This window comes from Dioszegia hungarica, assembly GCF_025882075.1.
Source record: "Dioszegia hungarica strain PDD-24b-2 chromosome Unknown MKK02contig_25, whole genome shotgun sequence".
In the NCBI taxonomy this organism is placed as follows: domain Eukaryota; kingdom Fungi; phylum Basidiomycota; class Tremellomycetes; order Tremellales; family Bulleribasidiaceae; genus Dioszegia; species Dioszegia hungarica.
Genome location: NW_026515779.1, coordinates 488,624 through 515,748, shown reverse-complemented (window position 1 = coordinate 515,748; position 27,125 = coordinate 488,624). Strand labels below are relative to the sequence as shown.

The 27,125-nt window shown below is 57.8% G+C and overlaps 14 protein-coding genes across 14 annotated transcripts; 6 read left to right on the top strand and 8 right to left on the bottom strand.

Annotated features, from left to right (window-relative positions):
- Positions 1-395: 395 nt before the first annotated feature.
- Positions 396-1,154, top strand: MKK02DRAFT_30209 (uncharacterized protein; the record flags this gene model as incomplete). Its single annotated transcript, XM_053087997.1, has 4 exons — positions 396-552; positions 677-827; positions 883-1,045; positions 1,116-1,154. 4 exons carry the CDS (start codon positions 396-398, stop codon positions 1,152-1,154), a joined length of 510 nt encoding a protein of 169 aa, XP_052942157.1.
- An 890-nt stretch (positions 1,155-2,044) lies between these two features.
- MKK02DRAFT_40683 (uncharacterized protein) lies at positions 2,045-3,470 on the top strand (the record flags this gene model as incomplete). The annotated part of the gene is made up of 6 exons (XM_053091217.1): positions 2,045-2,353; positions 2,464-2,498; positions 2,543-2,655; positions 2,731-2,920; positions 2,996-3,219; positions 3,340-3,470. 6 exons carry the CDS (start codon positions 2,045-2,047, stop codon positions 3,468-3,470), a joined length of 1,002 nt encoding a protein of 333 aa, XP_052942156.1.
- Positions 3,471-3,946: 476 nt separating this feature from the next.
- MKK02DRAFT_35334 (carboxyl transferase domain-containing protein) lies at positions 3,947-6,261 on the top strand (the record flags this gene model as incomplete). Its single annotated transcript, XM_053089150.1, has 7 exons — positions 3,947-4,543; positions 4,633-4,770; positions 4,888-5,161; positions 5,218-5,368; positions 5,464-5,734; positions 5,822-6,019; positions 6,091-6,261. The coding sequence occupies 7 exons, from the start codon at positions 3,947-3,949 to the stop codon at positions 6,259-6,261; spliced, it is 1,800 nt and encodes a 599-aa protein (XP_052942155.1).
- A 291-nt stretch (positions 6,262-6,552) lies between these two features.
- On the bottom strand, positions 6,553-7,672 carry MKK02DRAFT_40681 (uncharacterized protein; the record flags this gene model as incomplete). The annotated part of the gene is made up of 3 exons (XM_053091216.1): positions 6,553-7,311; positions 7,368-7,466; positions 7,535-7,672. The coding sequence occupies 3 exons, from the start codon at positions 7,670-7,672 to the stop codon at positions 6,553-6,555; spliced, it is 996 nt and encodes a 331-aa protein (XP_052942154.1).
- A 925-nt stretch (positions 7,673-8,597) lies between these two features.
- MKK02DRAFT_20115 (beta-lactamase-like protein) lies at positions 8,598-10,321 on the top strand (the record flags this gene model as incomplete). The annotated part of the gene is made up of 5 exons (XM_053086198.1): positions 8,598-9,051; positions 9,122-9,278; positions 9,326-9,402; positions 9,501-9,775; positions 9,899-10,321. The coding sequence occupies 5 exons, from the start codon at positions 8,598-8,600 to the stop codon at positions 10,319-10,321; spliced, it is 1,386 nt and encodes a 461-aa protein (XP_052942153.1).
- A 352-nt stretch (positions 10,322-10,673) lies between these two features.
- On the bottom strand, positions 10,674-11,900 carry MKK02DRAFT_40679 (uncharacterized protein; the record flags this gene model as incomplete). Its single annotated transcript, XM_053091215.1, has 3 exons — positions 10,674-11,162; positions 11,226-11,298; positions 11,359-11,900. 3 exons carry the CDS (start codon positions 11,898-11,900, stop codon positions 10,674-10,676), a joined length of 1,104 nt encoding a protein of 367 aa, XP_052942152.1.
- Positions 11,901-12,141: 241 nt separating this feature from the next.
- MKK02DRAFT_40678 (uncharacterized protein) lies at positions 12,142-13,149 on the bottom strand (the record flags this gene model as incomplete). Its single annotated transcript, XM_053091214.1, has 3 exons — positions 12,142-12,510; positions 12,565-12,637; positions 12,716-13,149. The coding sequence occupies 3 exons, from the start codon at positions 13,147-13,149 to the stop codon at positions 12,142-12,144; spliced, it is 876 nt and encodes a 291-aa protein (XP_052942151.1).
- Positions 13,150-13,586: 437 nt separating this feature from the next.
- MKK02DRAFT_40677 (uncharacterized protein) lies at positions 13,587-15,642 on the bottom strand (the record flags this gene model as incomplete). The annotated part of the gene is made up of 3 exons (XM_053091213.1): positions 13,587-14,063; positions 14,155-14,227; positions 14,276-15,642. 3 exons carry the CDS (start codon positions 15,640-15,642, stop codon positions 13,587-13,589), a joined length of 1,917 nt encoding a protein of 638 aa, XP_052942150.1.
- A 545-nt stretch (positions 15,643-16,187) lies between these two features.
- MKK02DRAFT_40676 (uncharacterized protein) lies at positions 16,188-17,843 on the top strand (the record flags this gene model as incomplete). Its single annotated transcript, XM_053091212.1, has 4 exons — positions 16,188-16,681; positions 16,730-17,332; positions 17,404-17,563; positions 17,646-17,843. The coding sequence occupies 4 exons, from the start codon at positions 16,188-16,190 to the stop codon at positions 17,841-17,843; spliced, it is 1,455 nt and encodes a 484-aa protein (XP_052942149.1).
- A 90-nt stretch (positions 17,844-17,933) lies between these two features.
- On the bottom strand, positions 17,934-18,604 carry MKK02DRAFT_40675 (diadenosine 5',5'''-P1,P4-tetraphosphate asymmetrical hydrolase; the record flags this gene model as incomplete). The annotated part of the gene is made up of 4 exons (XM_053091211.1): positions 17,934-18,200; positions 18,250-18,395; positions 18,452-18,511; positions 18,559-18,604. The coding sequence occupies 4 exons, from the start codon at positions 18,602-18,604 to the stop codon at positions 17,934-17,936; spliced, it is 519 nt and encodes a 172-aa protein (XP_052942148.1).
- A 1,500-nt stretch (positions 18,605-20,104) lies between these two features.
- On the bottom strand, positions 20,105-21,046 carry MKK02DRAFT_30202 (uncharacterized protein; the record flags this gene model as incomplete). The annotated part of the gene is made up of 3 exons (XM_053087996.1): positions 20,105-20,450; positions 20,503-20,889; positions 20,922-21,046. The coding sequence occupies 3 exons, from the start codon at positions 21,044-21,046 to the stop codon at positions 20,105-20,107; spliced, it is 858 nt and encodes a 285-aa protein (XP_052942147.1).
- Positions 21,047-21,587: 541 nt separating this feature from the next.
- Positions 21,588-23,216, top strand: MKK02DRAFT_40672 (uncharacterized protein; the record flags this gene model as incomplete). Its single annotated transcript, XM_053091210.1, has 1 exon — positions 21,588-23,216. The coding sequence occupies one exon, from the start codon at positions 21,588-21,590 to the stop codon at positions 23,214-23,216; it is 1,629 nt and encodes a 542-aa protein (XP_052942146.1).
- A 238-nt stretch (positions 23,217-23,454) lies between these two features.
- On the bottom strand, positions 23,455-24,690 carry MKK02DRAFT_40671 (uncharacterized protein; the record flags this gene model as incomplete). Its single annotated transcript, XM_053091209.1, has 7 exons — positions 23,455-23,581; positions 23,637-23,725; positions 23,809-24,126; positions 24,220-24,283; positions 24,360-24,444; positions 24,538-24,602; positions 24,656-24,690. 7 exons carry the CDS (start codon positions 24,688-24,690, stop codon positions 23,455-23,457), a joined length of 783 nt encoding a protein of 260 aa, XP_052942145.1.
- Positions 24,691-25,044: 354 nt separating this feature from the next.
- On the bottom strand, positions 25,045-27,040 carry MKK02DRAFT_40670 (uncharacterized protein; the record flags this gene model as incomplete). Its single annotated transcript, XM_053091208.1, has 8 exons — positions 25,045-25,077; positions 25,141-25,315; positions 25,356-25,576; positions 25,764-25,876; positions 26,047-26,137; positions 26,325-26,446; positions 26,587-26,706; positions 26,875-27,040. 8 exons carry the CDS (start codon positions 27,038-27,040, stop codon positions 25,045-25,047), a joined length of 1,041 nt encoding a protein of 346 aa, XP_052942144.1.
- Positions 27,041-27,125: the final 85 nt, after the last annotated feature.

Genomic DNA, 27,125 nt, shown 5'->3' with positions numbered 1-27,125 from the left:
GTACCTCCCTGTATCACTGTGTGGTAGCGCCACTTGGCAGACTGGGCGGGACACCCAAACAAACCTTCTAAAAGCTCAGACACTGCCACCACTCCTTTGCCTCCTTCCTTCATCCATCTCTCTCGCTTTGCTCAACTACTGACTCTACGACTTCGACATACTCGTCAACCCCACGCTCTTTACAACAACACGCTCACTAGCTACAGCACTCGACCACCTCGCCCCACGCCCACCGACATCGTCAACAGAAACCGTCTTCGCCTCAACTCACACATACCCCCCGACGCGTATCTCAACCTCACCCACACACCAGAAGTATCCATCAAAGATGTTCGGAAAGATCGTAATTGCTGCTCTCCCTTTTGTGACTCGTGAGTCTCTCTGCCTCCAACAATATGGGAATGCAAGCTGATCATGGTCCTTCTCGCGCTTCGCCCACTTTTGCACATCCTTTGCCTATACCTATATTCTACGCAACAGTCGCCCTGGCCGCCGCTGACGGATGCACCCGTAGTGCTATGGTAGAAGCCGGCGACACCTGCGACAAGATCTGTAAGTTCTCCGCACCTACGCGTTGAGCGAGACAAGGGGACATGAGGAGGGGACGAAGGCTGAGGTGGCGAGACCAAGGGTCCGAGCGAGACGATACCCGCCCGAGTTCCCAGCTGATCCCCAGCCCACAAGTTCGGCGCCTCGACCTTCCAGCTCGCACTGGTGAACGAAGCCTCTATCGCTGAGAACTGCGACAACCTCATGCCCAACTCGACCGTCTGCCTCGGTCACGCCGGCACGGACTGCACCAAGGTTTACACTGTCCAGCCCAACGAGTGCGTCTCAGTTAGCACAGGCGCTTCCCATGCGTGGACATAGCTGACAATACAGCACCTGCGCGTGGATCCAAAGCGTCTACGGTATCTCGAACGAGACCCTCTGGTCCAACAACCCCCAGATCGACGCGACCTGCTCCAACGTCTACGTCAACGAGGTCCTTTGCGTCGATACCGAGACGTTTGCCTACCCCAGCTTCAACCGGACTCAGTACGAGGTGAGCCTTATCTCTTTTGTGATCACCTGCCTCTTGTGATCACCTGCGTGGACCGATAGCTGATGGATAGACTATGGCATACACCTACCTCCCGTGGTGCGACGAATAAACGGCTCAATCCCCCTTCCACCTCGGCTTGGAGAGATCAGCGGCGGGGCAGATACCCCCTTCGTCCACCCGCCTGCTTGGTCCCCTTTCCCTCACCTCCCTTTCTCGTTCTAGACTGCTACACCCGTTGATTGGGTACGACCTATTTTAGTATATCTTCTCTTTTGCTTATTGTCGATAGGAGGGGGAGGAATGGACACTCTGGTAGTGGTAGGGATGTATCTATTGGATTCAAGGGAGGGCAGATGACTCCACTGTGCACCGGCTGGTGAAGTTGGTCATGGTGATCCATAATCAGCTCGAAGGGCTGGCTGCTTGCTCGGCGATATCCATCGACGGCTGTACGCTTCCACCTGTCCATGCCTTTCTCTCTCTTGTCTTCTGTCATTTACTCAAGTATCAGCTGCCATCCTTTGACGTCTGACCTCGCATAGCCGCTGTCTTATACTTTAGCCCACCCTGCTCTCTCTCGCTGCTCGTCATCCAGGCAGCCAGCGGCTATTATCGGCCCAACTGACTGGCTTGGCAGAAGTCGCACTTCGGATGGGGCCTGGTTCCTGGCGGATCTGCGCCATCCAGCGCGTGATCTTGCTTCCAACTTGCTTCTCCGCCTCCTTCCTTTCCTTTTTCCTCTCGTCTCTTGCCTGGCCGGCCCGGCCTCACGCGACCCGCTGCTTTGGGGCTATGCAGGGCGTTCTGACGCCTCAAATCTAGGTTGAGTATTTGGGAAGCGAGCAAGACTGAAGGACAGCTGACCTTCCTCACCCCCCTTACAGTACACCGTCCGCTGCCGCTGCCGCGCTGATCCGCTCTGCCGCGCTCGTACTGATATATAACGTCCATCTCTCACTCAATACCCACCCGACTCATTCTATTTTCACATCGATCAATATGCTATTCCCTACCCTGCTCCCCCTCCTCGCTCTCCTTCCCATCACACTCTCCGCCCCCGCCCCCGCCCCGGCCCCTAGTCTGGAGAAACGCTACACCTCAGTCCTCATCTACTCCTCCCGCCGCCCCTCCCTCTGCCTCTCCACAGACTTCATCCGTGGTCCCCGGCCCGGCATCGGCGTCACCCTCGTGGACTGCTCGACCGCGATTCTGTGGGATATCAGTCCCGGGGCGGGTGTGGTCAGAGTGACGGGGAATGATCTTGTGCTGGATGCGAGTTATAATCCGGGCAATGGGGGGTTGTTGACTGTGAGTGATTCCCTGGGTCTAAGGAGATGCGACGGGGGACGGAGATCGGACCGAGCGGAGAAAGAGGGGTCGAGCATGGATCAAGAGGGCATCGCTCACGATATATATAGGTGGAACAGCAACAGCAAGGCAAGATGTCTCAGAAGTGAGTCCAATTCCGCTCGGAGGGCTGCCCAGCTGACGCTACAGCTGGTACTTGACCGATGACGCCCGGATCGCCATCACCGGCGGGAATCAGTGCCTTGACGATAGTGGCTCAGGGCTGCAGACCTGGCAGTGTACCACAGGCAACACGAATCAGAGTGAGGACCTCCCCTCTTCCAGCCTGCTCAGGGCAGTGATCCCTTGGGCGAGGGCCGAAGCTGATACTTATCTAGTCTTCTATACCCGCGCCCCCACTTCCACTTCCAGCCCCGGCAGCAACAACCCGACCCTCCCGCCCGATATCCCATACAGCACCATCTATACCGACCCGGACACGCGCGACAGACTGCACGCTTTGGGCAGGAGCGATCTCTGCGTATCGGTGCTCGGCGGACAGGCGCGCGCAGGGGCTGCAGTGGGAGTGTGCGTCCTTCGCCTTTCCCTCGCATCACGTCTTCCCTGGAACCCTTGGGGAAGCAGGACGGCGCTGACATGCAGAACATACTGTGTCCCCAACTCGGACTCCCGCGTCAGCCTCCAGCTGTTCGATCTGTACTCTACGTACTCGCGCTCCGGCGGGCGGATCTACCTCGCCTCGGACCGAAACTACTGCCTCTCCACGCCTGACGGGAATGGGGGCGGAACGACGCTCCAACGCTGCGATCAGGCGAGGGACTGGACGTATAATGCTCAGAATCAGAGGTGGTTCGTCTCGGGCACGAGTGAGTTTGAGCCTCCTTGCTTCGAGTGCCGCTATGGCAACCTGAGGCTTGCGCGAGACTCAGAGGGTGAAGACTGGTATCGTAATGATCCGCCGTGATGGGCGCTTCGCTGATGTACAGCTACGTGCCTGGACGTCCGAGCGGAAAGCCGAGCAGGGAACGAATCCCCCTTGAGCAGCTTCCGGATCCTCCAGTCTTGGCTGTGCTACGACAACAGCCCGAATCAAAGCTTCTACGTGCTCCCCAACTAGGCCAATTCCGACCCCATTATTTAACACGTCACATCCGCCGACATGGACACTGCGAAGTATAGTCGGAGAAGATAAGTATAATCTGCAAGGGGGCGTTGTTCGCGTGTAGGCACCCCAGTGAAATAAGTCAAGTATAGTGTATGATGTGATAAGGTGCGAGATAATATGAATGTCTTTCATGGTAGGATAGACAGCTCTCAGTACCCCTCCAATGCATACTGCCTGCCAGGGCCTACCTCGTAGCCTTTCAAAGCTGGGTCAGGGTGGACCTCTCGGGTATCGGCGTGGCCGAGATCCGGAGCCGGGTAAGCCATGCTCCGGCCGGAGCATTCCTCGTTGACTTCCCCGCGTGAGCACAGCGTCCACCTGGCGCCTGCGCGAGAGCTGTTGACTAATGTTATCCTTCTTGGTCACGTATATACTCACTTCTGACTGACCCGGAAAGTTCTTATATCAGTCAAGGCCACTCAGACACCATGCCGCTCCTTCCTCGACCCCGGGCCGCCCTGCGGCTCGCCTCGCCTCGGCGCAGTGGCCCATCCCTCACTCGCACCCTGATCCCCCAGCCTCCACCCTCCCTCTCCACTCCTCGGTCCCTGCCTACCTCCTTCCTCCCTTCGTCCTCTGAAGCACGTAAGAACCGCACCCACATGTCTTCCCTCCTCTCCACCCTCGACGCCCTCCGCACCACAGCCCGCGCCGGCGGAGGCGCAGCGACGACCGAGCGCTGGCGCGCGCGTGGAACCGCAAAGCTCACCGCCCGCGAACGCATCTCGGCCCTCCTGGACCCTGCCTCACCGTTCCTCGAGCTCAGTCCATTGGCGGCGCACGAGGTCTACCCCGACCCCCTCCCCTCCGCGGGCATCGTGACGGGCATCGGAGTGGTTGAGGGGCGGAAGGTCATGGTGGTTGCGAATGACCCCACGGTCAAGGGTGGAGCATACCATCCGTTGACCGTCAAGAAGCATCTGAGGGCGCAGGAGGTCGCGTTGGAGAATAGGCTGCCGTGTGTGTATCTGGTGGAGAGTGGGGGAGCGGCGTTGCCCTATCAGAGCGAGGTGTTCCCGGATCATGTGAGTCGAGCGAGCGAGCGAGCGAGAACGTATCGGACTAGCGAGGTGAAAGAGGAGAAGCGAGATACAGGGGCTTGACTGATAGGCAGGATCACTTTGGCCGGATCTTCTACAATATGGCCCGGATGTCTGGGCTGGGCATTCCCCAAATCTCGGTCGTACACGGTATAAGCGTCGCAGGAGGGGCTTATATGCCCGCCATGTCTGATGTGGTCATCATCGTCAAGGCAAGTCAACTCGGTCCTTATTCGTGCCCGCTTCTGCCTGTTCTTCTCATTCCTCTTTGGTTCAACGCAAAGGGGTCCCAAGAACGGTAGAAAGGAGGCACTAGGCTGACCCGCCAGAATCAAGGCCGGATCTTCCTAGCCGGCCCTCCTCTCGTCAAAGCCGCGACCGGCGAGATAGTCGACGAAGAGACTCTCGGGGGCGGAGAAATGCACACATCAGTTTCGGGCGTAGCGGATTATCTGGCGAGTAGCGACGGGCACGCAATTCGGCTGGCTAGGGAGGCAGTCAGAGACCTAGGGAAAGTAGGGGAGCACGGGCGAAATGTGAGTGTTTCCTCATACCTGCCCTCTGCGGGATCAGGTAACGGAAGTCAGGCCTCCGGGCGGCAAGGTGCTGATGGCAGATGTCGAAGAAGGTCTCTCGACCGCCCGTTCACAATACGGCAGACCTGGACGCTATCATCCCTGCCGACCCAAGACAGAGCTATGATCCTCGCGAGATCATCTCGCGGCTGACGGACGGATCGGAGTTTAGAGAGTTCAAGGCAGAGTACGGGAAGAGTATCATTACTGGGTTTGCGGAGATCCATGGGCATACGTGAGTTCTTGTTCGCACCCGATGCTGCCCCCGGCCTCCCCCTATCCTCCTGCATCAATTTCTCCGTCTTACGGATCAGAACTAACGCCACGCAGTGTCGGCATAATAGCCAACAATGGCGTCCTCCTTTCCCCCTCCGCCCTCAAGTCTACGCACTTTATCGAGCTCTGTTCGCAGCGTCAAATACCCCTGCTGTTTTTGGTGAATGTATCAGGCTACATGGTGGGAGAGAAGGCCGAACGAGGGGGTATAGCCAAGGACGGAGCCAAGATGGTGAGGGCTGTAGCTAGGGCGAAGGTGCCCAAGTTTACGGTGGTCACGGGCGGGACCTACGGAGCGGGTAATTATGGGATGTGTGGGCGAGCGGTGAGTCCCCTCTCTGACTTCTCTGCAATCAGGCCCAGTCCAACTTGCGAGAGAATGAGTGGGTGAGTGCATGTGCTGATCTGGCAGTACTCGCCTAGGTTCCTGTGGATGTGGCCTAATGCCAAGATCTGCGTCATGGGCCCAGACCAGCTCGCGTCCGTCATGCAGACTGTCGGCGGGAAGAAGGCGAAGCAGTCGGTCGAGGAACAAGAAAAGAGCTTTGAGACTCTGCGCGGGAGGATAGAGAAGGAGAGCTCGGCGTTGTACTCGACCGCGAGGATATGGGTAGGTCCCTCGCTCCTTTGCCTCGCCTATCCGATGTAGGGGTGGATGAGCGGCAAAGAGCTGATTGGCAGGACGACGGGATCATCAAGCCGAGCGATACGAGGGATGTCCTCGGGTTGGCGCTTGAGTTGGCGGATGAAGAGCAGGCCGGTCGGATTGCTGAAGGAGGCGGAGGTAATGGCGGGAGAGGCGAGATTGGCGCGGAGGGCGATTCGGGCGGTTGGGGTGTATTCAGAATGTAATCTCTTGCACGTGGTTTTGATGGGTAGATGACAGACATTCAGCCGTCGTTGAGGTGCTGATGAGATCAAAAAAGTGTCAAGCTTCAAGGGCCTGCATGGGTCAGTCCACGTCGCGGTGTGCACCGGAATATCAGGGTATGATTGGCGTCAGCTAATCAGAGATGATACCGACCGCTGTACCTCTAGATCTCGCTTAATATACGCTAATAACAACTTCACTCCCAGTACAACTTCCCCTTCTCGCCCTGTCCTCCTCCATATACAAAGCGCACTCCCTCCTCCAGCCTGCACCTATACCTCCCTTCCTGATCGTCCCGATACCATACTCGTTCTCCCCTGCTCCTGTCCCTCAGCCGGCTCCACTCCCATCCTCACCACACCCAAACACATCCCTCCCCATTCCCTGACCACCTCCTCTGCATCATCCTCATCCTCATCGTCCCCTTCTTCTCTCCTCGTCCGCGCTCCCCTCTCCCGCGCTTGGACAACCTCCGGCGACTCTGGCATTCGTATCATAGTCACCAAGTCCACCTGCGCGCCTCTCAGCCCTTCCAGCTGTTCCGCCATCTTCTCCTTCGGCACGCCTTCCCCGCCCCATACCAGCGGCGGAGGGAGGAGATCTTCCGGCCGATACGCGAGATGACCGGGAAAGTACTTCAGGGTCGATTTGGGAAGAGGGGCATCGACGACGGGTCCGGTAGGCTGAGGGGGGATAATCGCGAGTGGTCTGAACTGCGGATCTGACTTTTCCGCCGCGAGGTCGAGGTATCCGCCCTGGTCATGCGGTTCCAGCTTTTCTCGAGGCGTAAAGGAGAACGAGGTCGATCCGAAGCCTGGGGAAGTGGCGATTCCACCAGAGTATCCCCGGGCGGGCGCGGACGGCCGGACCCAGGTCCGCATCCATCCTGCCGCACCAACTTCCCACCATTCCGGCCGGTATGTGACCCCGACGCTCCGCCCGTTCTCGCCAGGCATGAGTCGCGCGGCACGGCGGTCTCGGATGGATATGTAGCCGGGCATGCCGGGGGCGAGGAGGCCGAGGCGGGTAGCCTGGGACGTCAGCGACAGCCTTGTGGGGGAAATAGGGCGAGGGAAGGGAGACGTACCTCAGCATGGATGAGTCTACGACGATGTCTGGCTCGCCATAGAGAGAGGACGGCGGCGAGGGCAAAAGCCCCCAAAAGACCAATGAGGATGTAGAAGAGCTAGAGCGTGAGCTATCGTTCGCGCATCATAAAGCGGGAGCAGCATGAAGCGGAAGGAGTCCACGTACATTGCGATAGAAGTTGATCTGGGGATTCCCCTGGTCCTGCTGCTGGGCAGCGGCAGAGCTGGTAGCTGATGCGGAAGCCGACGAAGTGGGAGTGGAAGAGGACGAGAGCCGGACCGGTTCGGTGATAAAGTTGGACATGGTGCTGCTCATGCTGCCAGCCTAGACGGCGATGACTTGGAGGCAGCTATGAGAGAGGGAGGCCGGGGAGCCGTACAGGTACGAGACAGGTCGTCTGAACAGATGAAATATCTGATGTCTCGGCCGAGATCAGACCGGATGCCCGGAAACGGCGGAATGGGTGTAGGTTGCGATTAAGCGGCTGTGATGCGATATGCACAGATGCGGGCGCAGAGGGTATGGGACAGCTCTCAACGGGATGTGAGCGGTCTGACTTCTGGCGGCGACAGTCAAAAGATTGCTAGAGCGAAGTGGACGTCGTCACCGGTCTGGTCACCGGTACGACGATAGACGATGGCGGACGCGAGGAAAGAGATGGCGATGGACTATACACAAGTGTGGCGTCTGGGCAAAGGTGGACGTCTAAGATAGTAGCAGTAGATGGTAGATGATAGATGGTGCGATAGATAGTGCCGAGCCTTTTGCCTTATCACTTTGCACGTTTCCCCACTCACCTGACTCGCTCCAGCCGTCATGGTCTCGATCGCTGCGGATCTCAATCAATCTAGCCTCCACGTTTAAGCTTTTTGGCTCAGTGTGGCCTGGGCAGACCGTCCATACCTCGACATTCTCACACATGCCTCCCACAGCTCTTCCTCAGCGCGCAGCTATGCATGCCCAGGAGTCTTCTCACAGCGGCGTGATCGCTTCCCCAGCATGAGCTTCTTCCCGATCGTCGCCGCTTCTTTTCCTCGGCGATCTGTCAGATCTCGGCGTCGTTTGATCGCTAATCGGCTCGGACTTACCGTAACCGATATTTTCGCGATTCGTCACCATCTCACCCCTTTGTATATAGAGCAGCCATCTGGATCATAGATCAACAACAAACAGTCATCCTCCCTTGTCAGATCTCCCTCTCATCTCTCATCCATCGACCATACATACCATGCCTACCGATCCCGACTCAGACTCCCCCCTGCAGCTCCTGTTCCTCGGGACAGGCACCTCCACCGGCCTCCCCCTCACTCCCTGCCTGACCCTCACCCAGCCCTACCCCGCCGAGTTCTCCAGCCACCTACCTCTCCCTGCTCCCAATTCCTCGCCAGCCAAGGGCGAGTACAATCCCGATGGTGAATGGCCAGATACGATCCCCTGCGCGTGCTGCCGGGCGGCCGTCTCCCCCGATGTGCCCGAAGGATGGAAGAACAAGCGAGGCAATACCAGCGTGATTGTGCGTAAGCGCCGAGCTGCGACTCAGGCTGCCGATGGCGAAGAAGAGGAGGAAGGGGAGTGGAGAAATGTGATTGTCGATGTGGGCAAGACGTTCAGGGAACAATCAGCGAGGTTCTTCCCGAGATGGGGTGTCAAGCGGATCGATGCGGTCATTCTCACCCATGGACGTGAGTAGCGCTTCCTTTGTCAAGACTGCCGATCTGTACCGTGCAGGTGGACAATCGGGCTGACAATCAGATGCGGACGCCTACTACGGTCTGGATGATCTTCGGGAATGGTGTTTCCGCCAAAACTGCGTGATTCCAGTGTTCCTCAACCGGGAGACGTACGAGACGGTCGCGATGTCGTTCCCGTACTTGGTCGACAGGAAGAAGGCTAGCGGAGGTGGTGACGTGTAAGTCGGACATTAAGCTCGCTGTGGGGCATGAGCTGACACTTCAGACCGGCTCTTCGCTTCCACATCATTGAGGACGATGCGGACTTTGAGGTCGAGGGGATCCGAGTACGGGCATTACCAGGTGAGCTTCCATCCTCGAGCAGTGTCTTATGTATACGACTACGGATACAGCCTCTCTTCGGCTTGGTCTCATCTACCAGGCTCGAGCTGACCCTTCAGTCGAGCACGGCATCTATTTCCAAGATGACGAGCGGAAACCCCTCATCTGCCTCGGTTTCATGTTTGACGAATCCATCATCTACATGTCGGACGTTTCCGAGATCCCCCCAGCGACCTGGGAACGTATGATGGACCGAAACATCCCCGATTTGTCCGCAATGACCACCTTCAACTCTACCAACATCAGCGAGCAGCCATCGGGGTACGACTCGCCCAATCGGCCCAAGGAGTCCCCTCCCGCCGACTCCAAACCTCTTCCACTCAAGAAGAAGGTCGTCATCCCCCCAACACCACAGGACACTCCCCGGCACTCGCGAAACCACTCTCGCCGGAACTCGCCTGACCTCACTTCCCTCTCCATGTCGTCCACTTCCTCGGCGGACAAGGAGGCATCGGAGCCCCGCCCCCTCCCTGTCCTCATCATCGACAGTCTCTGGCCCCTCGTCCGCCACTCGTCCCATATCCACCTGCCCGAGGCGCTGCGTATCGCCATGCGCCTCAAGCCGAGCATCACGTACCTCGTCGACCTCGTCCACCCCGTCTCGCATTACATGTGGCATGAGCTCTGCGCGAGTGTGCGGGGTGAGAATGGGAAGAAAGGGTGCCAGCATCCGGATGATGAGCAGGCGAGGGAGCTCATCGGGCGGTTCTGGAACGATAAGGACGTCAAGACGATAGAGGGGAAAGTGAAGAAATGGGGTGGGAGGGTCGAGCCGGGCTGGGATGGGCTGGTGGTCGAGGTCAATGGCGACGGCGGTGGGGAGGAGGGATTCGAGGTGATTGAGGGGAAGGGCGGGAGTGGGCCCGGACTGGCCATGTGAGAGAGTTGTCGATCATGGGCGAGAAGACGAAGAAAAGCCTCAAGGCGCCGGTCATTGGGAGTATCATTTTTATTTTGCGGTCTATAGAGCACTTGATTATACCCTTGACTTTTGTACTACTACCTCTATCATATGCATACACATTACTGCTCAGCTTGCATGTTGTCCAGTCAAGTACAGGATCGTATGGACATGGCATAGTTGCATATTTGAGAAAATCGATGACATACGATCTTGATCTCCTTCTCTGGCTTGTTCCCTTCCAGTATATATAGCAGTCTCTCTACCGAATGATGTATGTGCCACTGGGGATGATAGCCCCGTCTGCCCTCCCTCAGTCTCCAACTGCCGCCTACCCTCTCGCCCGTCTGACCCCAAAATCTCTCAACAGCGGCTGCATCACCTCCGCCTTCGCCACCTCCAGCCGAACGAACCGCTTTTTCTTGAACGTATACTTGATCATACTCCCCGCGCTGGAGTGGACGAGGTGCCGATACCGCCCCGCTCGACCGTTGTCGGCGCCGCACTCGGTCGTTTCGCTCCCGCTGTCGCTCCCAGTCTGGCTGATGCTGGATTCCGAGGTGCAGGAGGACCACTCGGAGCAGGTACTATCGCCGGTTCCGTCCTTTCGGGCCTGGAGGTAGTCTGCGATATTGACGTGTCCCTCGGATTTGAGGAGGTTTTTGGCTGATGTGAGCGTTTGGGGCATGGGGCGGGCGAGAATGGTTGACGTGGAGAATGTGGTGGAGGTGGTTTCGGTTGAATTGGTTGAAGCGAAGGTGGAGGAGGATTTGATAGATGCGGTGTCGGAGAAGTCATGGTCGAAATCCGCGAGACCCAGCTATACAGAGTCAGCCATAGCCATGTGTCCACAATGGCAAAGCGATAAGAGAGTAATGCGCACCTCATAGCAGAGAGACTGCCAGATCCGAAGTTTCTCATGCTGCGAGAAGAGCCGTCCAGGCCGAAGCATAAAGCTGGATCATGTCAGCCACAAATCACGTTTCTGAGGTCAGACAAAGTAGCAGTAAGCTTACAGATCAAGAGAAGACTTGGCGTCCTCAGCAGAAATGATACTGCCGGTACGCATCGTTCCCTGCGAGACGACGTCAAAGCTCGACTCGCTAGACGCTCGGGACGACCTCGATTCCGCTTCGGGTGTGATGGGCTTGTCGGGTTTTGCCATCGGCGCCACCTTTTTCGCCTCCTTCTTGGCCATTCTTCGAGCCTCCTTGGCCTCTCGCCCAGCCTTTCGCACTTTTTCCTGCACCGCCCGCTCCCATGCCACCTTTTGCTCTTTCTTCGTCATCCCCGCGAACATTGCCTCCCTCTCTCTGGCATTCCTCCTGGACTTGCTGCTTTTCCCTTCGCCCCAACGTCCGGGACGACCGCAAGCGGGCGGAGGAGGTTTCGATCCGATTTCTGTCTTGGTCTCGTGCTTTGCGGAGTTGGCTGACGCGATCCCTCGGGCGGCGGAGAGGGAGAGACTCGAGATGGCCGAGATGAGCGAGTATGACGAGTCCGAGGCGGCCGAGGAGGTCGAAGGGGGTGAAGACGGAAGTTCAGACTTGATCTGCATGATGAAAAGCTCAGGTGAGGATGATGTATGAAGGAGGAGGGAAGGATGATTGGCTGTGTGAAGGTGAAGGGACAGTCGAGGAATGTGGTGTGGAAAGCTGGGTGATGTTTCAGTAGGGTGGCAAATAACGGCATTCTATGTCAGTACTGCAGCTGGAGCTTGACTGCTGGCTTTGAGCGCTGAGCTGCAAAGCAATCTCCTTCATAAGAGAGACAGAAATCTCAAGACATAAACAGAGCTTCTAATTATCAGATGCCTTGCGAGATCGCGAGAAAAACCGCAGCAACGGCTCAAGCGCCTCCCCCTTGGCTATCGCCAGCTTGACGAAACGCTTGTTGACGATGGTGTACCGGATCATGCTACCCGCGGTAGGATGGACGAGGTGGGCATAGCGGCCGGCGCCGACTTTTCCGAGCTTGCGAGCGTCGAAGTAGTCCCGGATGTTGACGTGACCTTCCGCCTTGAGGAGGTTGCGGGCGGCCGTGAGCGATTGGGGCATGGGGCGGGTGAACTCGGCGAATCCGGTAGAGGATTGGTCCGAGTCTTCCGAGTCCGAATCCGAGTCTGAGTCCGAGTCGCTGTCCTCCTCCTTGATGTCTGCGAGGCCGAGCTGCATCACTTCAGCCACCTCCAGTGAGGGCTTTGAGCTAGGCGGTATGCTCACCTCATAGCAGAGTCCCTGCCAGATGCGCAGCTTGTCTTCCTGCGAGAAGGCTCTGTCCGGGACGGCCATGGCCCTGAGGATATGTCAGCACAGTCTATCTTTGCGAATAGCAACGGCTCGCCTACTGCCAAAGTTTTATAGCGGAACTCACAGATCGACGTATACTTTCGCCTCAGCCGCAGAGCAGATACTGCTCGCCCTGGCCGAACGACCGGGGACGTGCAGACTAGCACGAGACGGCTTGTGATCTCCCCTCTCAGCCGCCACCGCCGCCTGGGCCGCCCGCTTCGCCTCCGCCCTTCTCGCCCTCCTCCTTCGCATCTTCCTTGCCTGCTTGGTCTGGCTCAGACCTGAGGGTGCAGCCTCGTCGTCGGTGGAGCTGTCGGACTCTGAGTCTTCGCTCGAAGAGTTGTCCGAATCGGACTCGACCTTGATTGTCCTGTCGGACTCCGAGTCGTCGCTCTCGTCGCTCGAAGACTCGGAGTCGGAATCGGACCCGACCTTGATTGTCGGAAGTTTGAGTGACGGTATACCCCCAGCGGAGACGGAGCGGCCAGAAAGGGCCGAGATGAGGGAGTGCGCCATGATATGTGGGATGGACGTAGATGAGGGGTGAGAGGGATCGGTCCTATCTGACTCGCTGAATATACGAGTAAGAGGAGGTCGATGGGCGAAAGAGAAGGGAGGGTCGGTGTTATATAGATGGGAGATGAGATGAGGGATGGGTGACGGTGTTTCTGCGGACTCGGTCAGCCTGTGTGAAAGGTTGAGTGACATTCTACTGCCTGAGGTAGAATGACGGCATCGGGCGGGTCAGATCAGATCTGGCTGATTAGCTTGACCGTTCGCGAGACCGGTCAGTACGCGGCTCAGGTCAGTACCTCACAGACGCATAACACTCGTTAAACTACAACGACATTAAAAAAGGACGTACAGCAAACACAGCGCAACAGCAACAGCCGGAAATCGTACACCCGCCGGATCCCCCTTCCTCATTCTCCTCATTCTCCTCATCGTCCCGCCTACGCCTCCCCGTCCCACTGGTACTCCTCCACCCGTCCCTGACCCTGCTCACCCCTCGTCTCTCTCGCCTCCCTGCCCCGCTTGAACCCAAAGTCCCTCAACAACGGCTGCATCACCTCCGCCTTGACAACGCTCAGGTTCACAAACCGCCCGCTGCTCTTGGTATACTTGCGCATACTCGACACGCTGGGCTGTACGAGATGAGCGTATCGTCCCGATCCTTCTGCTAGGCTAGATCCCGAAGCTTCGGCATCGGCTTGACGGGCGTCAAAGTAGTCGGCGATATTGACGTGACCTTCGGATTTGAGGAGTGCGCGAGCGGTGTAGAGGGTCTGTGGCATGGGGCGGGCGATTTGGGTAGGGGTGGAGGAGCGAGACGAGGATGTGGAGGTGTCATCAATCGAAGAGGAGGTACCGGCGGAGGAAGTGGGGAGGTCAGGGAGGGATGGCTCTTCGTCGATATGGGCCAGACCGAGCTGAAGTGTCAGCCAAGTCCGCCACAGTGACAGATAAATAGCATCAGGAGAGTTTCAATGCCATCATTATGCAGAAGGAATAAGAACCTACCTCGTAACATAGCGACTGCCAGAATCGAAGCGTCTCCTCCTTCGACATCTGATGAGATGGGTTGAGAAGGAAACTAGGGCATCAGCCGTGCTCCCTCCACAATCTGGCAAGCGGGACTCACCCGTCGATCGAAGACCTCGCATCATCCGCAGAGGTAATACTGCCCGCCGTCCTCCTTCTCCTCGGACTAGACACAGGCGTCTCGCCATCCAGATCCGTGTACACCTCGGGCGTCTCCAAATCCGACAGCCCATCCACCTCTTCCTCCTCGTCTTCATCCTCGTCGTCTTGGCTCCCGTTCGTTGACGAAGCATTCTCGCCATTGTTGATGAGATCGAGAAGATGTAGCTTCTGCAGTGACGCCGCCTGGATATTCGACCTAGGAGGTGTAGGAACCGATTTCCGGCTTGGCGAGCCGGATACCTTCGCGCCCGTCAGCATCTCGAGCGCAGCTCGGTCGATGACCCTCGACGTCCCGGAGATGGTATACGTCGTCGCGTAGTCCTCTGCTCGGGGTGGTGGAGAAGGGTCCAGCCCCAAAGCATCCTCCACCGCGCCCATTTCCCTGTTCTGCCCGTTCTCGAAACGCCGCCTGGCCGTTTCCCCACCTCTACGGCCCTGCCTCTGCTTTCCCTTCCCCTTGTCCACCTTGATCATATCATTATGGCTGGAGCCTGTGTAAGAGGCACTCGTCGTCTGGCTGACTGATGACGGCGCCTCCGAGGTTATCGACCGAGTTTCCGAATCCGCCATTCTCGCTTCGACCTTCCTCCTCGCTCTCCGCGCCTTGTTCGCAGCGGCCTTCTTCGCCTGCTTCTCCATCCTCCGCCGTTCGTCGCCGTCCACTTGACTGCCGCTGACCGACGTGAGGCCAGCATCACTGGCAGCGACCGAGCTGCCGCCGTACGCGACCGAGGGATGAGCGCTCCGCCTCGCCGGGGAGAAAGGGATCTTCTTGGCGGACCCCTCGAGCAGTTGCAGCTGCTGCCATGTAAGAGCAGGCTTCGGCGTTGCGGCTCCCGAAACTGGGTATATTTGGGCCGACTTGCCAGGTGTCGAGGGGGCGGGTGATCTCCCCGCATCCCGCCCGGGTACCGCCGTCCTCTGATCCTTTCTGGGTGTGCCCGCTCTGGATATAGACTGCTGTGTACTAGCAGCTGACGCTCCAGTCACGGATGGAGCAATACTGCGCGGGAGGAGGATCACCTCATAATCGTCCGACTCGCTGTGTGTGGCGGCGTCTGGTCCTGCCCGATATGACCGGCCCGAGCTGCTCGGCATGGAGATGTGACTACCGGTAGATGATGACTGGCGAGAGTGAGAGCTCCGGGCGCTCCGCTCGGAACGTCCGGCATTCTGGCGATCGGAGTGGTTTATGTGGTCTAGTGAGCCGGTGGAGAGGGAGAGACCGTCGAGGGAGGTGATAAGAGAGTACGAGGAGGCGGAGGTGGGCGTGGGGGAGAGCGGGACCGCTGGGGGAGTGTGCATTTTGGCTACTACCTTGAAGGCCCGGATGATGTGGTCCACAGGATACAGTAGAGGGGTGCAGAGCTAAAACCAGTGCAACTGAAGATGATAGGCAGATGAGAGAAGCTGGCAGCGGAAGATGTTTGAGTGGACGAGTGGCGAAGATCCCTTACGGCATGGTCATGTGCACTGTGGCGCCCACTGTGGCATGTGGCAGATGCATCTGTGCCCCTTGCAGCTCCGTGGAAGCTAGGCTGCTCAGCGCTCAACGCTTAACGACACCAGAGTCATACCATAGCGCCTGATAGACCTTGAAACAAGCGGAAAATCGTCTTACAGCTCCAGGAACCTGTTGCCACTTTTGCTCAACTACCGTCCACCTGACGACGTACCCGTGCTACCAGAACAACAACTTTCGCAGAAGGGCTGGTGATTGAACCATCCATCCCCTTCTGACATTGCATCACTTTCAGCAGATCCATCCAGGGCAGGTCCCTTCATATACTCCACACTGGCGGTGCGAGTCATACCTTCGATTTTGCCCATCTTCTTATATTTCAGCCAACATGCGCTTCTCGCTGCTGGCAGCCTTTGTTTCCGCCGTGTACCTTTCCCCACTCGCTACCGTCTTGGCATCGGGATCGCTGATCCCTCCCACTGCAACTATCGGTCGCTGGTCGATCGAGCGGCGTCAACTACCCCTTAATTCCAGCGCAGCGCCAAACGGAATCTTACCAACGCCTGGGACCTCATCATCGAGTACCACCTCAGCGTCTGGCTCGGCATCTACCTCGGCTTCGACATCGACATCGGCGAGCGGTACTATCATACCCTTGGAATCAGTTCTGGCATGGGCGACGAGTATCGCCCCGTCCGGACCCACTTTGACGGCAGGCGCACCCGCATCGTCCTCGGCAGACGCCGGCGCTCTGCCTCCACCGGTCGGCGCGGCCTCGGAGAAGGCGGTCCCGGCAGATCAGGCGCAAAACATGACAGCTACGGGAAGGGACGGGCAGGTGATTATGATGAGTATGAGAGAGACAAAGACCTATCAGCAGACGTGAGTGCCACTATTCGCATTCGATGTGGTGTCGAGCTGATCCCCTAGATCCGTCGGTAATATCACTACGCATTGCCTGACGATGACATCGGACCCATCGCAGGTCTTCTGTCGAACTCTGCTGAACGATAAGGTGCTGAGCGATGGTCCATCAGTCGCTGTCGCTGCCGCGCCGTCCGCAGCTGCCTCTTCGGTGTCACCATCGACGTCGAGTATCCCCTCCTCCGTCTCATCCCCTCTATCGGCCAGTCCATCTTCTCTCGCCTCGGCATCAGCCACTCCCCTCTCCTCTTCTCCCACCTCAGCGTCGGGACCCTCCTCGACCATCTCTGCGCCCTCCTCGTCCTCGCTTCCGGCTTGGACATGGGCGTCCGACGTATCCGGCGCTGTATCAGCTATGGCGGTGTCCACTTCAAGCGGTCCCGCGTTCGCCTCCACATCGGCGTCGACCATTCCCATCACCAGTCAATCAGCCCAGGCCTCTAGTGTTGGCGCGATCAACAGCTCACTCTCCGGCCTTTCAGCTAGTCGGAGCAGCAGCACCGTGAGCGACGGCTCTTCTGCCAGCAGCTCTGCTTCGGCAAAAGCCTCATCCCCAGCGGTCCCGGCGTCAGTCTCGTCCCAAGCGGCCAGCCCCTCGGGTGCGCTTTCGTAAGTACGACCCCCAAGTCAACAGAAGTCAACAGCACCGTGGTATGAGCTGACTCATGCTCTAGCTCCAGCCCAAGCTCGACTTCCACATCACTCGTCGATACCATCACCATTCCCGCCAGCTCGAGCTCATCTCCAACTTCCTCCGCATCATCACCCTCTTCATCCGCCTCATCCACCATCTCTGCAGCCCTAGCCAACGCCGAAGCCGGACTGACCAATAACGAAGCCGTAAGCCCCCAGACCCTTCCATACTCTACATCCCCTCCTTCCAGGTCTCTCCTTGAATTGCCCGTCCATGCTAATACACCAGGACGCGTACCCCGGCCAAAAGATCTCCGTCCTCCCGATCGGTCTCGGCGTGTTCGGCGGTCTAGTCGGTCTTGCCCTTTGTATCGTCGGGTATATGCTATACCAGCGCCGGCTGTATCGAGGGCAGTTTGTGCGGAGGAAGGCGGCGGAGAAGGCTTTGGCGGGACAAGGGCAGGGGATGGGGTATGGCGGGGCGTAGAGAACAGCCTTGATATATTAGCCCACACAGAAGTGCACATCATGTATCCATTTAGATTCCGACTTACAGGTTCCGATCTGAACAGATGGATCAGAAGAACGTCTCCAACCATTTCGCCTCCTTCTCCATCTCCTCCTCTGTCCTCGGCGCCCGCTCATCATCTTTGGGTACCGCGAACTTTGCACCTCCCGATCCACTCCCAGCCTGCTTCTTCTCAAGATCAGCGCGCAGCCCCTCCTCGCTAGCTTCGAGAGCGGGGTACATGCTGTCCTTGTCCTCGCTGAATGGGCCTGTTGAGCCTCGGGGAAGGATATGGACGTGTACGTGCGGGACTGATTGACCGGCTGCGATACCATCCTATCTATCAGCTACCCATTCATGGCGCTTGAGCATAACATCATCGTACCTGGATGGAGACAGTCAGAGCCTCCGCCTTGTAGGCCTTCTCAATAACTCGACCGATAGTCTGGACGGAGAGGAAGAGCTCGCTGATCTCGTCGGGTTTCAGGTCGGTCAATCGGGGTACGACTCGACGAGGAATGACTAGGACATCTGTCTTGATCAGCTACAGCGACAAAGAGTAAGCAGATCCCAAAGACGGCGCTTACGTCCGGGGATAAGCGGCTTGAGGTTGACGATGCCGAGGCACGAACGAGATTGGTAGAATACTGAAAGCAATCAGGACCTGGCTTGGGATATGCAAGATCAAATATACCCTGTCGCGCAACATCGAAGACGGAGAACAGAGTCTTGGTTGGCATCGTTGCGCTGGCTGCTCCGGCGTTTGATCTAGCCTTGTCAGCTCCGAATGCTGGTCCATTTCAGAGGATGAGGAGAGGCTTACGAGCTCCAATCCGCCATGCCGCTGTTTCAGCGCAGTCGCCTGGTGAACTTAGTCAGGCTGGTCGTCGTGCTACCGGCCAGTATGATCTTGCCGGTGAGTTTGGGCCAACGTTGAGAACTTGACTCAGCGTGCAATTGCTCGCGCGCGTTCCAAGCTCGTTCAAGGTAGAGCTCAGTGATGACGGCATCTGAGGAATGTGGAGTTAGGCGTTGGAAGCGAGAGTGGCGGGTATCCAGCGTATGTGGCATTCTACTGTAGTGCAGCCCAGCCGGCCAATGCGTTGGGGCGAAGTTCACCCTCACGGGCACTATTAAGCTAGCGCTCTATGATCCCCTCCATCTGGCAGCACGTTGTGGCGTCCAATGTAAGGATAGGGCCACTGATCACTGTCAAGGGGTCCAGGTGAAGGGATGCACAGCGGAAAAGGTTTGCGATTCGTGATCAGCCTGCGAGCGTATACTGGCCCACATCCTATTGCATCGGCTTGGCTTATACCTCATCCACTCTGCAACGCTCAGATACCGACCCAGCACTTCCAGTAGCCAACCAATCTGTACATTCACAGCGCTAGCCCCCGACATGTCGACTTCTGCCATCGTCCCAGATGCTACACAGCGACCGGCGGTTTTCTACACACTCCACTGCAACGCGATGTACCCTGTCAAGGGAGATGCCTTCGACCTTCGAATCGGGAGAGGGACTGCCAAGTTTCTCTTGACCGAGATGGAGAGTAGAGTCGTCCGGGCGAGCGGAAGCATCTTTACCTCGGATCTCGACTTTTACAAGATCTGCCAGGACGCCAGCGAAGCTGATGACGAGACCATCGATGGCATCGTCCAGAAAGCCGCGGAGTGCTTTACCTGGAGCCATCCTGACGCCGATGCTTCCGCCAAGACGCTCAAGGAGAGTATCGCTTCCGCACGAGAGGCGAGAGACAGCCAAGTACTGAGAGAAGAATTTACCGTTTGGCTGGCATTTGATCGTCGGGCTGAGAAGGAGATGACTATACAGGCTTCTCCTACGGATTGAATCATGGGCTGTGCAGGTGGAGTAAGGGACACCAATGTCGCAGGGCGGTTCTTGTCCGATGCATCATCTTGAGGCATGTCGGGAGATCACTACCCGATACATCAACGTTAAGTTGATACTGATTCATAGGAGCTCGTCTAGACGCAGCTGTCGGTGGCGTAACAACTTGGAAAGCTGTGGATCTGGTGCAAGCGAGGCAGGAGGACAGGACAACGACTCGCCACTGATATAAGTCCTTGATCCACCCGGAGTCGGATTAAGTATAGATTATCTCAAGGACAGGTCTTGATCAGCTGGCACAAAAGGCGCCGCTGCCGTACAAGGAATTTGTTAATCGTTACTACCATCGTTCTGTCGTTGTGAAATATCTCCCTCCGATCAGTCACGCCTACGCATTGTCAGGATCGAGCACCTTGTTCCTGAGCGAAATGTATCCACTGGCCAAAAGCCCCGCCAACCGTTCGCCTTTCTGCATTGTTGAGGTTCTCGACTCGGCAGACAGGATTGCCGCCTGCTCCGCCCTCAGATTCGCCAGCACCTCCTCATACTCCCTTGAAGTCTGGACGTAGCCTGAAGCTTCCATCTCGCGCAGCTCGTTCTCAACAGTTCCTCCAACGGTTTGCATTGTGCTGACGAGGTCGTCGACTTCTTTCTCTCGCACTTTTTGAGCTGCCCTGCAGGTGTTGCTGTCGATGGAGAGCAGAGCTGGTGCCTGCGCGTAGAACTTGTCAGAGCTGAGGTCATCAGCGATGCCATGCCAGACAGTGAAGAAAGAGGGTTACGTACTAGTTGGGGCGCGACGATGTATCATTGAAGACGACGTCACAGAACCCCTCGTGCTGATCGAGCAGCTCTTGGTACTTGGGACCCACCATCTCCTTGATCGATGCGCGTATGGATGACATTTGGTCCCTGTACCAATCGCGCCATGCAGCACCAGATTTACCGCCGTCAAGACAGTCGGTGACCTTGTAACCGATGTTTATCAGGCTGCGGACGTCCTTCTTCCGGCTACGCACCGCCTCTTCCTTGATGAGACCCTTGGAGCGTTGGTCAAGAATCCAGTCGCGACTGGCATCTCCGAGGACATCAGTGACTGTATTAACAAAGTCGCTCGTCTTCATGTACCGTTGCGGATCGAGCTCTGTCGTTCTTCCGCTTCTGTCGGCCGATCTGTATGGTAGGTCAATTGTGGACATTCGCACTGGTGCTTGGGAGATAAGGTATTGAGTGAATGGGTCTGGAGCGCGATGGGATGTCGTGCAGCACGGGGCAGGGTGATCAGGTAATGTAGCAAAGCACAAGTGTTCTGGTGCCTTGGGACGGTCATGAGGTCGCCATTCCATTCAGCAGACTGGTCTCAGGCGTATCATCGTGTCGGCCGGAACATACCAAAGAGCAATTTCTTCTTCCTGCGCCCACAGACTCCGCATATCGATAACGGGGATATCCCCGTGTATGTGGCGCCAGCTATGTAGACACGCTGCACGCTGATGAGGTCGTAGGCTTGAGCTTTGCGGCAGGCTATATTCCTCGACTCCCCCCAGCTGAGCGCTCGACTCCCACAGCTGCGATTTGCCACCCGTGCCACACTCGCATATCATCGCCGCCACACTCGTTATCAGTGACGTAATACCGACAGTGACTCACCCCGTGCCGGCGCTCTGCCGGCCGGCCGAGATGAAAGTGGCGACGCGCAATCCACTCCCCTTCGGCAGACCACTCACTCCTTCAAATACATCTCACTCTTCCCTCTCATCTCCTACATCCGCCCCTCATCGGGCATATCACCGCCACCCTCCTCATTACCACACACCATGTCCGCTCGGACCCCCTGAACACCCCCCACCAAACCGTAATCCCCATCCACCATGCCGGCCCCGTGGACCAGCACCACCTTCTCCTCGATCCTCCGTCAGGCCATCGCGGTCGCCAAGAATGTTCCTCTGGCCTCCCGGGCTGGAGCAGCTCTGACCGGTCGCCGGGCCCGCCAGGCGCTCCAGGTCTTCCAAGAGGCATTACCAACCCTCACCGAATCGGCGGGACATCTCAATGGTCGTCCTCTGGCGTACGCGACCGAGCCCATCCGGCTCGGAACGCGATCTCACCGGCCCATGTCGGCGCATGCGCGTATGCACGCCGCGGGGCGTAACTTTCGTTCTGGATCAGGCGGGAGTAGGAGCTGGAAGGCGGGACCCAGTATGGCGCGTAGCAATGTCGGGTTAGGATCGGCGAGGACGTTCGCGTCTGGTCCTACTTCATCGGCGGTGTCGAATGTCCCCGTCGTCCTGCGGGCTTTCGTCTCCCTGCTCGATGACGAAGAGTTCAACCATAAACTTCCCCGGGCAACTCGGTACACCCCTTACAAGCCCCGGAAGTCCACCCGTCAGGCCCGCCGTCGCCACACCAGGCGCGCGGCTAGCATCGCATGCTCGGTCGACTCTCGGCTCTCCATCTCTGAGCTCTCCCACTTCTTCCCGTACATCTCCACCTCAACCGCAACTCCCTCACTCCCTCCTACGGTCGACACCCTCGTTACTCCGGGTACGACCGCTATCCTCTCCCTTCCTCTTTCGCCCTCCCTTTCGGCGCTTCTCTCATCTACGACCCAAGTGCCCTACGCGGCGGCCGAAGTAGGCGTCTCGGTGCTGTCGTCACTTAGTATGGGCGTCCTCGGTCTACAAGAGGCGTTCAGCCTGCACTACTGGCATCGGATCGGGCCGCTCTTGGCTCGGCTCGATGACTTGGGGTTCTTGGGCGGCGAAAGCGGGAGGGGGGTCAGGCACGAGATGATTGTTGACAGCACGGGGAGGCCGGATATCCTCCGCCTGACATTCTCAGACAGGTCAGAGGCGGACGTCATGCAGCTGCTGGATGGGTGGTTGGTCGAAGAGGGCGGTAGGACTTGGTGGGGTCTTAGGGAGATTAGCGAGGTAGGGGGAGAAACGGAGATGGGTGCGATGAAGCTGAGCAATGGGGAGCGAAAGGAGATGATGGAGGACTGGGACGAGAGCGGGAACGGAGCGGTCCCTCAAGTCATCTTTGACGCCGACGCCCCCGCCGAGGGATCAACGGTCGACCTCATCTTCCCCTCCCTCGAAACCGGACTCCCGGTGGAGATGGACCAAGCCTACTGGTCTCCTCTTTCCCCTTCTTCGGGCTCGCCTCACTCCCTCCATTCCCCTATCTCAGACTACGAGCTCGAATCTGACTTCTCCATGGGCTCCGGCTCGGGGTCACCTATATCACCCAACTCCCCCGTCGGGTCCTTGTCAACTTCGATCCTCTCCCAGCTGTCTTCCCTGCCTTCGGAGGATAGCCGACGCTGGTCTGTCCATCCTTCGGAGGACGACCTCGAGGTGGAAAGTGCAGTGTCGGAGATGTGGAGCGGGGCGGGCAGTGAAGTATGGGACGAGGAGGATATGGTGGAGGTACAGTTGAGCTGGGCGGGGGTCGGGCAGGGGATGGGATCGAGGATGGGGCTGGCAGATTCGTGGTAGTTCATAGGTAGCTTTTGCTTGTCAGATTAGCTTTAGGATAGTCGGAGGGGCAGTGTAGGATAGCGCAGTAGGCGATAGTCGAGATATGTTTGTTAGGTTGACGATATCTAGCTAGCGATGTACACGAGATTTTTCGATGAGCATTTTGGCCACTACTCGGGTGCGCCGGACAGGCGTGGATGGACAATTGCGGAGGTCAGTCTACCGTTGGATGCTGCATGCCGCATGCGGAGCCCGTCTACTTGCCTCTCCGTCGCTGTGCGGTACCGCCCCGGGCCCCGCCCGCTCCTCCTCTTGCTCCACCCCCAGCTACCGCCTGAGGCGCGACCGCCGCATCGTTTCCTCCTGTCAACATGCTGGACAACCTACATGCTTATCAGCTCATTGCGGCCCAGCAACAATGGGCATGGTTGAGCTTACGATCCTGTCAACCCCGACTGGAGGCCATCCATCCGTTTCCTAGCCTCCATCATCTCCTTCTTCAATTCCGGGTCGGAATCGAGGCTCGCCTACACCGATCAGTTCTGCCCCCTCCTTTTTCACATCGAGATATCCTCTGTCCAAGTGCAACATCAGTAGCAGTGGGACATACCATCAGCTTTGGCATCCCAAACATCATGACCCCCGACGCGAGCATCATCAGCACCACCGGATTCTTCAGCATCCCCAGCACATTCACGCCCCCCTTGGGCGTGTAATAGTCTTCGCGCCCGATGGGTCGGAGGGCGAGCGGATACGCCAATGATGGAGATGAAGTGGTGAGGGGGGTCTTCCCGGGGTAGAAGGGCTGGAGGTGCGGTGTGAGCTCGAGGTCCGAAGCGGGGGTTTGGGCGAGGGGGGAGGGGTCGCGGGATTCGAGGTCGGATTGGGCGGGAGTGGAGGGGGCTGAAGAGGTGAGGATCAGTAGATACTGTTGTGTCAGCCCGGATTAGACGGGAGCGGAGACGACCCGGAGCGTGTGAGAGGACATGATTTAGGGAGATAAGTGCGGTGGCAGACTCACGGATGGGAAGGTGTATTCGGGGATCTGAGGAGTAATGATGTAAGTCCCTTCCGTCAGGTCAGACCTGGGGATATCAGTAGACGTCTCTTGTAGCTGCATTAAGTTGATGCCTCGGGTGTGCCATGTGGTTATAGACCTACAGCTCAAATGTCCCATCTTGCCGAACCAAGGCATATCTCGACGAATGGTCAAGTACGACCCGGCTTGACGGGCTCAGCGTGACATCTGCGCTGGGTAAGCAGTGGTCCACGACGCGCACCCATCCAGCGTCATCGAGCCGAGGTGATGAAGACTGATTAGTGTTAACGTAGGACTCACTAGAGAGCAGCCCGTCGAGTGGGATGAACCCCTTCAAGGTGAATCCCCATGCTAAGCTCGGGAGCCTACGGTTGTCAGCTCATCATCCTCGATCGTTCTCCGGGACAATCATGCTTACACAGTCAGTATCAGCAGCAGGTCTGAGGAGAACATGATGAGGTGGTCGCTGCAAAGATCGAGACCTTGACTGAAAGACCCAGGCCGCCATGAGCTCCTGGCCAGGCGCCACGTGGCGTGCTAATGCTGAGGAATGCGGAGTTGTCTCAGCTGGCGTAACGCTCAGAGGCGAGGGTGGCTCCCGGAGTCCCGGACAGATACTGCTGGTGCTTTGTGCTGCAGGCGCTCACTCCAGACAGGCCCAGACTAGTATTCGGATGATAATCAGGCGTGCAGTAGACTGACACGGATACATTCCTATCAACCACTTCTCAACTCTTTTGACAACGCGTCCTTCCCCGCTCTCTTGGCTCCCCGCTTCTCCTTCAGAGGTCCCGGTCACTCGGCAGATCACGCAGCGTCCTCAGCGTCACTCTCCTCGATCTATCATATCAGCTCTCGCTCTCTCACCCTCCTTTCCCCAAAGTCCAAAGTAGCAACACTCACATCACTCTCATTCGCAGCCTTGACCTTCCTCGGGTCCTTAGGCGTACGCGGCTTGGTGCCCGAGATACTGCTCCTTCGAGCGGGATTATCGGTAAAGATTTCCTTATCGCCCGACTTGGAAGACTCGGAGGAGGAAGAGGGAATCTGGAATCCGTTCGGTTTGCCAATAGCGGACCTGGCCATCAGCGCCAGCCGGACGTTAACGTTAAACTCACCTAGCCCAGTAAAACAACGCCTGCATGACGCTCGGCCCAGTCTTGTCGTACGCCCACACGTCGCTCACATAGCCGTGCGCGCGCGACTCGTCGAATACGCCAAACGCCCATCGCTGCCAGTCGGTCAGGACATAGTGGGTGCAGTCGAGACGCGTGGTGGCGCCGTATGTCCGGGACCAGTACCACGAGGCTTTGGACTTGGTGTTGTAGCGGTAGTCGCCCTGGGTGTCAGCACAAGCCTGGCGAATTTGCCGAGTCTGGCGGGATATGGGGAGAGGCAGAGGTGGGGGCCGATGTGAAGGGCATGCGGAAGGAGAGCTCTGGAGTCTACGGTATGGATACAGCGGAGGAAGTCGCCTTTTGGACGAAGAGGGGAAGAGGTGCCGACAAGCAGAAAAGCAGACTTACCGAAACGACATACTCCTCCCAGTCGTGTCCCGAGAACGCCGCCGAGTTGACCGTGCGCACGACGAGGTGCACCTTGTCCGACCCCTTCTGCATGAGAAGGAACTCCCCTGATCCTAGATCCGTCAGCTCGCGCTCTTTTTCCTGCGTTCGTTGCTGCTTCTTCGTTCTGCCCGTCTCCCAAGTTCCGTACTCCTCCCTTCTGCCACTGATCGCCAGATTACCGTAATCTTCCCCTTTCCCTCCTCAAGCGACAACGACGGAGTACGAATGAACAACAACGTACCCATGGGAGACTTGCTGTACTGCCAGTACCACGGCTTGACCCTGTCGTCCTTGGGAACGTGTCCGCGCGTCTCGGCTTCTTCGCCTCCGTCCTGTCGATCAGCTCTGATCCTCTCTCCCAGGTTTACAAGATTCCGAGACCATCTGCTCTCTTTCCTCTTTACACCCTCCTCTCGGGCCTCCCTCTCCCTCACCTTCCTCTTCTACAAACACTTCACCCCCTCTCAGATGCTCCTTCCAGATCCAGGCCAGGACCGAGATATCAACGTCAAGACTCACGCTCTCGTACCCCGCAGCATCCATCCCCTGGGCGCCCTTCGGTCCCGGCTCAATCCCGGCCTCCTTGCAGTCCAGAGTGGTAAGCATGGAGGAGACACCAGCGAGGGGGAGGGTCGACAGGCCTAGGCGTCAGCTCAAGCTCATTTCCCGCATCCCGTAGCCGCTTCAGATCACCCCGCATCCCTCTAGATTCAGCCCCTAGCGAAGGATCCTGCGGAGCAATCAAGGAATGAGGCAGAATAGACCCCAGGCAAAAGCTTACATGTCTGCAGATCCGTAGGCGACTTGATGACCTGCGGAATGGTGCTCATGGCCTGTACGAACTTGGGGTATTTGTGGGTAGGGTGCGGGTGGATCGGCTCGTTTGGGATCGTCTTGAGGTCTAGGGTGGGTCAGCTACTACTCCGTGTACGTGACAGTCCGCTGTCCGAGAGACGCCTGGCCTTTCGTACAGATCGCGCAGGACAACCCGCTTCCCGCATATACATCACATACCCCCCACACCCAGCGTCAACGCCAGCGCCAGAATCAGTCATATACTCAGACTCACACTTCTCCACATCCCCCTCGAGGCCCTTGATGACATCCACAGTTTTCAACGCCCCCTTGAACTCGGACCGAGGACCCGTACCGCCCGTTCCGGGGGGGTAGGACTCCCGGAGGGGCGGGAGGGGGGTCGCGAGGTATGGGACAATCTCGACGGTTGGCTGGGGCATGTTGCCTGATGGTTCTTTGAGATATGAGATGGAGGAGGGAGGAGGTCCCTTTGTATACTGGAGGTGTTGCTGGGAATAGCAAAGC